This window comes from Stegastes partitus, unplaced genomic scaffold (assembly GCF_000690725.1).
Source record: "Stegastes partitus isolate 25-593 unplaced genomic scaffold, Stegastes_partitus-1.0.2 Scaffold260, whole genome shotgun sequence".
NCBI lineage: Eukaryota > Metazoa > Chordata > Actinopteri > Pomacentridae > Stegastes > Stegastes partitus.
This window is the reverse complement of record NW_007577991.1, coordinates 483,507-496,952: the sequence shown is the minus strand read 5'-3', so window position 1 is coordinate 496,952 and position 13,446 is coordinate 483,507. Positions and strand designations below refer to the sequence as shown.

The following is a 13,446-nucleotide window of genomic DNA, read 5'->3' as shown; positions in this document are numbered from 1 at the left end:
TGGTGCTCCTGTTCCACAAGTCCCCTCCAACTTTCCAATTATTAAACAGGCATAATTTAAGTGTGGGACAGCCATTACTTCAGACTCAGAGAGAGCCACATGGTGAGTTGTAGCTTATTTTACCTGCACTGTGCACAAGGAGCTTACACTGGTCTATCATGTATGACTACAATCACCATTTTCTATATGCAAACTTAATTGATAATGTGTTACATTACAGGTAAAGTACAGGTTAAAAAATAAATAAATTAAAAAGTACACTTTATGATAGTAATGGGGGGGAGGGGGGTCCTGGTACAGGCTGATATAATACACTCTCCCTTGTTATGTCAAGTAAATGGGATGAATGAATAAAGCAGTGTTCTACTATTGTTCCATGTGCTCACCTCATGTTTGCTTGGAGAGCTGCTGCTTTCATTCAGTCTCACAGAGACAGAGGAAGAAGAAGGAGGAGGGCTGTGAGCCGTTATCGCCCCCTACCGACCACACGCTCCCCCGGTCAGCGCTCCTCCACGGGGCCAGACTCGGTCCCGGACCTCCCACCTCCTCCTCAGAAGCCAGCAGCTATAGGAGGAGGGGGGTCTCCCTCTCTTTCCTTATATATATGTATATAATAGAATCCCTTCCTCGCGCTCCCTCGCAGACTGCCTGTCCCTTTGATCTCCCCCCCCCCTTAACAACAGCTGACGTCATCGCGCGCACCCACCCTACGGCCTCTTCCTTGTGTTCGGCGCGTGCTCGCCGATACGCCGTGTGTGTGTCTTTGTGTGCCCGTGCGCGCGCGCGTCTGCCGAGCGCGAGGCAGGGGTTTTTGTCTCGCAGGGCGACGCGGTGTGTTCCTCAGAGGGCTCGCGCACACCGGAGGAGCAACAGCGGCAGCAGCCCAGCGAGAAGAAAGTGACTGAAAACTAGCCGACCGTGGTCTTCTGTGCGCTCCGGCCTCTTCCTGCTCGGACACAGAGACATTTCAACGAGGCGACGCAAAAGTTATATCGGCGGCGAGAATTGTATTCAAAGCAGAAGTACTATGGAGGACCAGCTGCTGTGCTGCGAGGTGGACTCCATCAGGAGAGCCTACCAGGACGTCAACCTGCTCAACGACCGAGTTCTCCACACCATGCTGAAGGCAGAGGAAAACTACCTGCCGTCGCCAAACTACTTTAAGTGTGTTCAGAAAGAAATTGTACCCAAAATGAGGAAAATAGTTGCCACCTGGATGTTAGAGGTTGGTTGTGCTTCACTTCAACTTTCTTTCTGTGCCTGAGTTTCGCTGCTAACTTGTTGGCAGTGTTTTCGCTAGCTTAGCCTAATCTGTGTCGCCTGAAACGTGATAAATTCGCCGTAATGTGAAAGTTTTGAGCCTGTGAGAGGTTAATGTCTGCTATTTCACTGTGCATGTTACATAAAGGCTCTGGAAAGTATGTCCCGATGAGTGCTGGGTGGTCCTTCGTCTTTAAGCGGAGATATTGGCTACAGATCGCATTTACTTTTCACCATTAGTGCCTTTCTGATTGATTATATCTTAGCCTATATTTTCCCGAAGCCCATGGAATGTGATTAGATGGTTAAAATATTCCTAAATAACAGCAATGTACACGTATGCAGTCTGGCCCGTGCCAATATTACGCGCCATCTTTGTTGTCGTATATGAGGAGGATTTTAATATCATTAAAAATCTATAATATTACCAGCAATGACAGTAAGTCGACCCAATTAGCAAGAAATGCATGTATATCATGAGATGGTTACATGCTGACTGCTGGCTGTCGGTCGACTGGTATCAACTGGTAAAGTTTGTTTTGCTTTCAGAGACTCGGTGCTGTCTGTGAAGGTCGCTACGAAAAATTGATATTTTTTAAAAGCGCAGAAGCCGTAAATCCACTTTAACAGTCGGATTTGATAGCTAAGATGTATTTAAACATTTACATGAACTTTTGGATTGAATTCTTTTCAGTTTTCTATTTTTTAATAATTTCTGAAATCGGGCATCGGGGAGCCAGGGGGAAGTGTCGCCTGCAGCACGTGAAAATGCCTCGTCTGAGAAATTAATTTTTTTTAAATTCCCACGAATTGCAATTCGACACATTTGATGTTCATCCGATCAGAAATTCGATAAGGATCATTTACATGCTATTTGCATGCAGCCTGCTAATTTTTAAATATTTCTAATTATTTTTTGAAAAGATGACGAAGTTGAAATTAGAGAGTGAAACTTGCATCGACGCCACCTTTGTGTCTCCGTCAGAACTGACTGCAAACTAATTCCCGACTGTTTTTATTACTGCAACACTCTTACTTGCGGACTCTAACAAATGTATTAGCTTTTTACGTTATATGATTTTGGTTGCAAGTGAAATTGAGTTTTCTTTTAACAGTGTTCTAATCGGGATGTTTAAATGCTAAGCTAAAATGAAATAAAAGCGCAAAATGTTTAATTTTTCCAAATTTCGTTTCGGATGATTGTGGCAACGCAGCTATTTTATGCAAACAGCTGTGCACGGATTAAGACACAGAGCCAGTGGGGGGAAAGACTTCATAATGCACATGAATGGGGGAATTTTCTTCAGCAAGCAGCAGCAACCTCTAAGTGCTTTTCTCACATCCTAGGTCTGCGAGGAACAGAAATGTGAGGAGGAGGTTTTTCCGCTGGCTATGAACTATTTGGACAGATTTTTATCAGTGGAGGCCACCAGGAAAACAAGACTACAGCTGCTCGGAGCTACATGCATGTTTCTAGCATCCAAGATGAAGGAGACTGTGCCCTTAACGGCGGAGAAACTGTGTATCTACACGGACAACTCGGTCCAGCCCGGAGAACTGCTGGTAATTGAGTTCTGCAGACATAGACGTTGCATAACACATACAGTACATGAGCAGCATGCACTGGAGGCCACATGACCAGAATACAGAGTGTTTGCAGTATATCTGCTGTGATGGCGTCATCGTGGCCAGAACACATTGGTTGCACTGAAATATGAAAGATAGATTCTTTAGTTTGAATTGAAAAAGTACAAATGTGCAGCAGTGTCGAATGGCCGCCCGTGACTTTCCCATGGTGACTGGAAGGCCTCTCTGATTTCATGAATGGTCTCAGTGGCTGCCAAGAAAACACGATTTCACAGCGACACCTAGTGGACATAAGACAGAGGTGCAGGCTGATCATTAAGAGCAACAATTGCTCACATTTCTTTTATGTTTGCTGTGACATTTGTTTAATGTACAAGTGCTTGTTTTGACTTCATCAGTATTTAGGCAGGAGGATATTTAGAATATGTAATAAGAAATAAATAAATCAGATTTAAAACCACCAAACCTGTCAGTTTACATAGGCAAGAAGCACACATTTGTTTTGAGATTGTGCCTTTATATACAATATTGTTTGAACGTAGGAACTAGATTGAATAATGAAACACTTAGCATAATTGCATCGAAAGTTAATCAAAAAGCTTTTTGAGAAAGTCCTGCCCTGGAGAATACTGTACAGATGTATTTTGACCTCTGTGGGGAAAAGGGGGAAAAAAAGATGAAAAGAATGAACTAGAAAGGTATTTAAAAAGAAGAGATATAAACTATTTAAAACTTTAACTACTAGACATATAAGAAGAAGTAGTGTAATATAATCTAAGAAGAGCTGCAGGAGAGATGCAAACAGCAGACTTAAGGAAAAATACATTCTTCTTTGCAAGTAAGGGTCAGTTTGAGTTAATGCCTCTGGTCTGGTCCATCCACAGCAAATGGAGCTACTCGTTCTCAACAAGCTGAAGTGGGATCTGGCTTCAGTCACTCCTCATGACTTCATCGAGCATTTCCTGTCCAAGCTGAAGATACACCATTCTACCAAGCAGATCCTCAGGAAACATGCCCAGACCTTTGTGGCCCTCTGTGCTACAGGTAGGACACAAACTTTCTGTCTTAATACACATCCAGCACACGTAAGTGTATGTGTGCAGCAAACATAAGTGCTTAGGTCAATACTGCAGGTTGTTCTAGTGCTGCAACCTGTGCATTTATCACCCCATGTTTTCTCCATATTAAGTTTTACTCAAATAATGACTGCAATTCACTGACACGGTGGCTTCATGTCTAGACTGAACTGACTAACTTTTCAGACTTCTACACTTTAGAAGTACTACTTCAGCCTAATTTTTTGGTTCTGTATTCTAATGTAGGCAGTCATTCTGTCAATATTTGCTAAATGTCAGGTGAATCTACAAAAACAGACAGTGATGGGGCAGATGTTGAATGGTTCTATCTATCTGTCTATCTATCCATCTAGCTGTCTATCTATAGGAAACTTTTCTTATGATCACTGTCAAACTGTCCTACAGAAATTCTGAGTCTTAAGATATTTGTGCCTTTTCAACAGATGTCAACTTTATTGCCAGTCCTCCCTCCATGGTGGCTGCAGGCAGTGTGGTGGCAGCTGTTCAAGGTCTCTACCTGAAGAGCCAAGATGCCTCTTTGTCCTCCCAGAACCTCACCAATTTCCTGTCGCAGGTCATTCGCAGTGACCCGGTATGGAAACACAAACACACTCACACGCACCATCCCAAACCTATGCATGTGGAAAAGCCACATTTGCTCTTGACATTAGTCCTGCAATGGTCTTGACTTGTGTTAACTGTGTGCTTGCAGGACTGCTTGCGGTCATGTCAAGAGCAGATTGAGTCTCTGCTGGAGTCGAGCCTGCGGCAGGCTCAGCAGCACAGCAGTACAACAGAAACCAAACGCGTGGACGAGGACGTGGACCTGTCCTGCACGCCGACAGACGTTAGAGACATCAACATCTGAGATGACTCACAGCTACGTTGCACAGTGACCCAATGATCGAGGGAAAGTTGTCGTCAAAGGGCGGTGACGGGTGGGCCGGGGAGGGGGTGCCTCATTTGAACTCATCCTCCCCTCCTCCTTCTCCATTTTCCTGGTGGGCTGCTATCATGGCCGACATGTCACCCACATGCCCACTGTTCTCTATGGCTGCTAAGACGAGACAGAGCGCCCCCCCGTCCGCCACGCAACCTACCCCATGTCACATTTCCTGCCAGTGTCCCCTCCCTTCCTGGGTACAGAAATGAACACTACAGAAATGTACTAGAGAGAAAAGACACTGAATACCGATGACCTGCGTGGGCTGGAGTTGAAGCCACAGAAGCAGATATTTTAGTAGATATTTTTTCTTATTCCCTCACATATTAAACTAGGAATCTTTAAATTTCCGCAGACTCAGCATGCCTACTAAAACATCCCAAAGTGTCATGTACAGGTCTTTGTAGTCTGTCTTCAGGCTTTCACCTGAAACCTGACATTTATTAAAGCAAAGAAGCTGTTCTGTTTTAATTTCTTTTCTGTTATATCTAGAATGATTTAGGCTTCTTGTCCAAGTTCCCATGTTTGTCTTGTAGTGCAGACATTCATATACCCCTGCTTGCTTATGTTTAGTCACTTTATTATATATCATTTTAGACTTTATCAGTTGGTCTTATACCTCTTCTTTTCCAAGCTTTTTGTTCTTTAAAGCAAGTGTAGTGTGTGACGCTCTGGTTTTATGACCTTAGAGACTGTGGACTGCTAATGTAAAGGTTTGAACAAACTGAATATCTTTGTTCATTCCTTGACAACATTCGCTTTACCCATTTCAGCTTGCTGTAATTTGATAAGATCAAATCAATGCTCACATAAGCAGAGCAGTCCACAATCTGTTGTTATATTTTCTTCCTCTGTGTAGTTAGACCTAATACCATTCCAACTTTGTTTTCTAAAAAAAAGCACTTTTGGTCAGCGATGCTGGCTCAACTAGAAAATCACAGTGATAAAGTTTGTAAAAGAACATGAAAATGGAATGGGGGTTTGAGCTGGAGTCTCTTGGTGAGGCAGAGTCAAAGCAGCACCTGCAGACAGTTGCATCTGGATCCGACTCATCTAATGGGACAAAGAATTGACCAGTATCGCAGAAACACGCAAAACCAAGACTGAATGCTGCTTGGCATAGTCATGAGTCTCATAGTGGCCAGTGACTCACTGTAGCTGCCTTCCAAATCTCAGATTAGAGTTTTACTTTAGCAATGTTTCATACAGGCAGAGCTGCTCTGACATTTTAAGGAAATGTCACAGGTCTAGGTGAACCTCAGTGTGCTGAGCCAAAAGCTGAAGGTCCAGAGGTAAAAGTAAAAAAAGTATTATTTTTATAGTTAAAATAATGCTTTATTTTTATATAGTAAATCATATTATTTATTTTTGTAGCTTGAAAGGGACCGTGGCTCCACCTACTGACGTTTATCTCAAACAGTGAACTCACGTCTGCCTCCAGAGCAGCCTTTCAGTCTAGAAATATGGCAAAAGTAAAACTCCAACCTGCCTCTAAATCACCAGGACAGCATCTCCTCTGATGCTCCACCTCGGTTCAGACACTGCTCATGGATTATGGGAAGGGGATGAAGCTTAAAAAAAAAGAAGAAAAAAAAAGGAGAGACGAGACTATTGACGTGATTTGCACAAACCTAAAAGACGTGGGCTGCGTTTCTTGGGGAATTGCCTAAATGAGGTGGAGAGCAAAGCTGGCAACAGTACCAAGGGGTAAAAAGTGGCAAAAAGGGTGAAGGCTCACCAGTGAGGTGTGTCTTATTGCTGTAGAGTTCAAGTCAGGGCTCCTACACAGAATGGGAAATATGTTGTGGCCAGATTGATATATATACTATATATATGAAGATGAACAGATTATCTTAAGCAAGAGGGCTTCTTCAAATCAGTGTGGAAAATGGACTGAATTCTGTGAGTATGTCAAACTGTGTAGGAACCCTGTAAATTAGGTTTCTGATTGTACATTAAAGATAGAGAGAGTAGGAGAAAAACACTCCTTGTATTCCGCTGCTATAGAAGATAAATCCCAGCTACGTGTTTTAAAAAAAGAAAAAGAAAAAAGATGTCAAAAAACGTAATGGATTAAAAACAATGCTTTTCTCCTGTTGTTTGCTGCTACATTTTGGTTGTTTTTTTTATACATATAAATGTCAATATATTGCCATCCTAGGTTTGAATTTTCTCATAGAAAATTGTGTTATTGACATCCTCATTTGTTGTTTTGTGTAGATTTTATGTGATCAGTTTTTTTTTTTTGTTTATAATTACGTAATATGATTTTCCATACTATTCCAAAAACAAGGAAAAATGAGACAATGTACAGTAATGCTTTGATCCACAATACCTCATGTGACAGTCAAGATCTATCTCTAATTTGTAGTCTTTTTATTTGTTTAGTTCTTATTCTATTCTACTTGTTGGTTCAGTGCCTACTAGCTCTGTTAAACCTGCTTGAGGTGAAGCATCCATGATGGAAACCAGCGAGTCCAGGGCATGCTTTGATACTGGTGCCATAACAGAAAATGGGATATGTATAACTCTGTTGAGTGTTAAGCTGTCTCGGTGAAAGAGACTTTATCCCCCCTTTAGGCCCATAGTGGCCTTTCTTCCTTTCCCCTTTTTATATTTATAAAAGAGAAAAAGCTTTTTGCTCCAATTTTCAAACTGTCAGTGAGTTGATTTGAGTTTGTAAATAGATTCAGTGTCATGCTCAGTAAGCCATAGACTGTTTTTGTTCTGTTTTCACAAATCATTCCACACAGTTGTGTCTACTTCATGCCAGTTGTCTGCAACTGGGACAAACAGTGTATTCATCTTTGTGTCGACAACACAATAAAAACATGAATTAGATGGAGTCTGGAAAATGTCTGTTTCTGTCCAAAGGAGATGCTGAACAAAGTGGTAGACATACTGAGCTCACACCAACCTGCATCTTCTTGTTATTGAACTCTGTCAGGTTTTCAGTCAGGTTCATGCTTTCTCTGTCCAGGGCCAGAGAGGACAGCTTTTAAGGACTAATCAGTGCTCCCTATGATGGTAAACTCACACTTTTCCCTTCACACATACCCAAAACAAGACACAAATACATACATTTTAAGGCTTGGAAAGTCATTTCTATAGCAAAGTTAGTCAACAGTTTGGGAACCAATAATGCACTGCTACACACTCACTCAACTGAGTGTTTGTGGCAGTGGGATGGTGTGTGACATAAAATTAAGCACATTGTGTTTTCATCACAATGATGGCGTATGTTTTCACATACCATTAATGTTTTCACATACCATTAATGTTTTCATGGGTTTATTACAAATGAGAGAAATCGAACAGCAGAGGTCTCCTCTAAGCAGATGCATTCATAGAACAACTGAGGGCAGAAACTACTGTGCTTCTGTGCTGTACTTTTATCAAACTCAAACAGATCTTCAGTTCAGATTACACCTCGTTTAAAATGGAACACAAATATACCTGGACGATTCAGACCAAACCTGATCAGAAGTTGTTACATGACTAAATCATCAAGCAGATGCAGCAGATATGCAGGTTCCAGCATCCTCAGCTGGTGAATCACTGCTTTGTGTAGAATTTTAAATTAAATGTTTTTGTGTTTTGAACTGTTCCCTGCGATGGACTGGTGACCTGTCCAGGGTGTCCCATGCCTTCACCCTAAGTCAGCTGGGATAGGCTCCAGCCCCCCCGCGACCCTCATGAGGATTAAGCGGTGTATAGATAATGATGGATGGATGGTGTTTTGAACTGTTCCTCAGATACAGTAAACAAGGCATTTTTTACTTTTTCCATAGATTCACTGGACTGATAAATGAACAAGAGATTACATAATATTGAAAATAAAGATGAGACATTCTAAATCAAATTAAAGTGGCTGCACCAAAAACAGAAGTGATTTTCATCTGGCCAGAAGGTGTTCTGCTGGCTGCTGAGCTGCCCTGCCATCCCTTCCCATTTTCCCTTCCATTTCACACATTAACAGCCTGACTTCCCTCATAGTGTGAGGACACCAGTTCTGGTATTATGATGCAAACAGAGGCTTGAGTCAGTGAGGCAATATTCACATGAAAGGTATGTCCACGTTGGGACTTTTTATCCGAAGACAACAGCCACACCGCAATGCAGGGAAAGAAAACGGAGCTTTTTGGAAATGCTAATGTCCAAACATTGGTGGTTTCTGTTGCAGTGACATGTTTTGAACACCGTGGCTCAACCTTGCTACCACTGAAGTAATGTCACTTGAATTTGCTCTGACAATCATTTGGCAATTTTGTTTTTCAAAAAATATCCTTTCTTCCACTGGATGACGTCTCTTTAGGTTTTTGGGTTTCCACACCAATCATGACAACGTGCAAACTGTGCAATCAGCACATAACTACATAATAAAGCAAATTATGCTTTACACTGTTGTCTTGTGCTTCATTTAGTGGCTGCTCTGCACCAAAGGTTGTAAAGCTGGTGACATTAAATCATTATTTCCTGCACATAATTCATAAGTACATGTCAATGAAAGAGCAACATCTCTTCACTGTGAAATTAAAAGCACTGACAATTACATCTGTAGGCAGCTAATGTTAGCTGAGCTTTGCTTCATCCGGATAGTTTCTGCACTTGTTTATTTTAAAAGCCTGCATGAACTTGATATATTTCATTTAAACCCACTGTGTAATTGCCATGCACAAAAATGTATGAAATTGTGGCCAGCTACATAAGATATTAGAATAACTGTAGAAAATGAAGATCCAGGAATGCTCCAGAGAGTGAGGAGCCCTTGAGCAGCTCAGCAGCACACTGTTTATTCCATCAGCTGATGTTTCAGCAGAAAGTGTCTTTCTTAAAAATAAGAAAAATGTAAGTAAGTAGATATCATGGAAATTGTCTTTTTGATATGTATGAATAAGCCAACATGTGATCGTATTTGAAACTGTGAATTACAATTAATTATGATGATCACTATGATGACTATTATTGCATAATAATAATAGTAATAATAATAGGGGGCTGCAAGGTGGAGCAGTGGTTGGCACCATTGCCTCACAGCTAGAAGGTCGCCGGTTTGCATCCCTGTGAGGACACCCAGGATCTTTCTGCATGGAGTTTGCATGTTTTCCCCGTGCAGTGTGGGTTCTCTCTGGGTTTTCCAGCTTCCTCCCACACAGTCCAAAAACATGTTGAGGTTAATTGGTGATTCTAAATTGTCCGTAGGTGTGAATGTGAGTGTGCTTGGTTGTCTGTCTCTAAGTGTAGCCCTGTGATAGACTGGTGACCTGTCCAGGGTGTCCCCTGCCTTCACCCTGAGTCAGCTGGGATAGGCTCCATCCCTCCCGCGACCCTAGTGAGGACTAAGTGGTGTATAGATAATGGATGGATGGATGGATAATAATAATAATAATTAATTAGTAATTAATTACTAATTATAAAAACACACCCAGAATTTATCATATCTTCACATCCATCAAATTAGAATCTGTGATTCCAGATTAGAGTCCAATGATTAACATTAAGGAATGAAACCTCTGACTACTAGCTTTAGCTCTTTCATACTGAAGTGATCTAAAGATCTGCAGAACTCTCTAAGGCCATCAGAATAAAGACTGTTGATATGAAGTCTAGCAAGGGGTTTAAAAATGTAATAATAAATTATTCCACGATGAGGATGATAATCTACACAAGGTGCATATTTCAAACAACTACCAATTTGTCCAGGACTGGGCACCCCAACAAATACAGTCCCATAGTAGAGCATCTAGTGCAAAAGAAGTCTTCAAGAACCCCCAGATTTCATTACAGGATCTGCAGGTAACTCTTGCCACTGGTGTCAAAGTTCTGGTCTACAATATTGCAAAAAAAACAAAAAAAAAAAAATCTGACCTGCATCAGAGGCATAAAAGGACAAAGTCTTTTCTGTCAAAAAGGAACTTTAGATAGCAGTGTTTCAGAGGACTTACAGGTGAAGATCAGGTCTTTTGGAATAATGTGCTCTGAACAAATGAATCGTCGATAGAGTCTATGTTCCATTTATGTCTTCTTTGTTATAGGGGCACGTTCTATAAAACTTGTCTTCCTCATGCTCCTATTCTGCTATGTTTTTTTTGTTGTGATGTACAGTCCAAAGGGTATGTAAAAAAAAAAAAAGAAGAAAAAAAACTAAAAACATGGATGAATAAATAATAATAATGAAAAAAAATAATAAATATAATAAAATAAAAATAATGAATGAAATGAAATTGTTTGGCCACAGTAGCAGTAGACATGACGATGCAGGTCATAAACAGCTTATCAGGAGAAGAACCTCCGCCTTACCAACTGTGAAGCCTGGTGGTGGAAATCAGTTGCTTTACTGCCTCTCAGACTGGGAAGCTTGCAGTCATTTATTCAACGATAAAATCTATAAAATCTCACATTAGAGTGCTTGAAGGTAATGAGTTGAAGCTGGCAATAAAAGTACAGCTAAGGGAACGTCCATTAAAGAGTGGTCAAAAATGTCAACAAACTAAATTCAGATACTGATGGATAAGTGTGCAAATGATGCAAGTATGTACAATTTTGGACAAGACCCTTTATTCAAGTTCATTAGTTGTTTGTTTGTTGTTGTTTTTTTTTACTTAGAATAAAAACTGAACACATCAAACACATTTGAAGAAACCAAAATCAGTTTTAAAGGTCACATTCTTTACAGTCTCCTCCTGCTTCCCACAGCTTTAACACTCCTCATTTAGAGGCAGCTTCATGATGTCGTCACCTGGCGCTTTTCCAGCAGTCTTGAAGGAGTTCCCACATATGCTGAGCACTTGTTTCCTGTTTTACCTTCACTCTGTGTTCCAACTCATCCCACAGCATCTGAGCTGGGTTTAGGTGGATGATTGTGGAGGCCAGGTCATCATCAATAAATCAGTGTCACCACCAAAGGCCCCCCACATCATCATAGCTCCTCCTCCATGGTTCCTGTTGGGAACCATGCATGCAGATACTCTCTCTTTATCTTCTCTGTGTGCCACAAAGACTCAGCAACACATCTGGCCTGATGAAACCAATGTCCAGGTTTCCACTGATCTGATGTCCACTCCTTGTGTTTCTTAGTCCAGCCAGATCTCTTGTTCCTTTTGGTCTCCTTCAGTGGTGGTTTCTTTGCACTCATTCCACCATGAAGACCTGATTCACAGTCTAATCTCAACAGCTGATGTTGAGATGTGTCTGAGGGAACTTTAGGTCTTCCTTTTCTGGAGCGGTGCTCAGACCCATTTTCATGCCAGCATTTGATGTTTGTGTAAGCGACTGTCCTTCATGTCTTCAAGTAATGAAGGACTGGTGTTTGTCTTTAATTAGCTGAGAGAACCCTAACATGGAAATTTGCTGTGTATCAACCCTACCCCGACACAACTGATGGTTTAAGAAGGCAAGAAATTCCACCAGTTAACTTTTATCAAGGTTCATCTGTTAACTGGCATTCATTCCAGATGACCACCTCATCAACCTAATTTTGAAATGGACAAAAGTTTTGCAATGCTTTTAATAAGTAAACACCGGCTACTCTGAGGGGTCAAAAATCCAAATCATATTTAGGTCTGTTTACACTGTATAGGCTACCACAGAAATCCATATGTATTATTTCATAGTTTTTATAGTGTCTTAGGTTTTGTTCTGAAAAAAAGGTGAAATAAAGAAAAACCCTTAAATATGTAGATGGATACAGATATGTGATTATGAGTCTATTTTTATGAGGTACTGTAAAGATGCAATTTTATAAAAGTTATCATTAAAGTTGCACAAGCTTAAAATGACATAATCATTTCATAGTTCGGAAAAGAAGCAGAGAGACACTCTGAGCTCATACATTAAAGAATAACAGTTTCACACAAAGATCCTTCACTTGTATCAGACCAAGTCATCTTTATAATGTATCTATATGACACCAAATCATCACATAAATCATCTCTATGGACTTTATTTCGTAAGGTCAAGACCTTACAGTACAATAAAAACCCAACAATTCCCTCTTGAGCAGCACTTGGAAACAGTGGGGAGGGAAAAGTCCCTTTTAACAGGGAGAAACCTCCAGCAGATCCAGACCCAGGGAGGGCGGCCATCTGCCTCGGCCGGTAGGGGAGCTCAGTGTTCACACATTCACTGCCTTCAGTTTGAATACTAGTGACTGAATCAGAAAACACTGAATGGTATTCTAGTTGTATGACTGTTGTCAGTGGAAACCTCTGTTGCTGGTAATACATTACAAAGGAAAGCATTGCTGTAACCACATCATGTTTGTCTGTAATGCAGGAATGTATAACACTGCTGCTCTTAAATCCAGTAATCACAGTTAGTATGGTAGTCGGTGGAGCATATGTCCAGGTCCATCTTCTTAGACACCCAGCTGAGCCTTGTTCTCGCTAAATTTTTCTGTGAAGTTATCTTTGGGCTGTTTTTGGCTCATTTTGCTGTTGGCTTTGTAGTGATACTTTACAAAACAGCATTTAAAGAAGATCTTGTGTGTTCCCCTTATTACAACAGGCATGTGTGCTAATAATTGGGCATGTGTGAGGTATAACGGATATTGCTAACTGGGAATTATGTGACAGTGGCACA

General features: G+C 41.0%; 1 protein-coding gene across 1 annotated transcript; it reads left to right on the top strand.

The window, feature by feature from the left end:
• The first annotated feature begins 785 nt into the window (after positions 1-785).
• Positions 786-7,711, top strand: ccnd1 (cyclin D1). Its single transcript, XM_008282161.1, has 5 exons — positions 786-1,225; positions 2,608-2,823; positions 3,732-3,891; positions 4,367-4,515; positions 4,636-7,711. The coding sequence occupies exons 1-5, from the start codon at positions 1,028-1,030 to the stop codon at positions 4,789-4,791; spliced, it is 879 nt and encodes a 292-aa protein (XP_008280383.1). The 5' UTR covers positions 786-1,027; the 3' UTR covers positions 4,792-7,711.
• Positions 7,712-13,446: the final 5,735 nt, after the last annotated feature.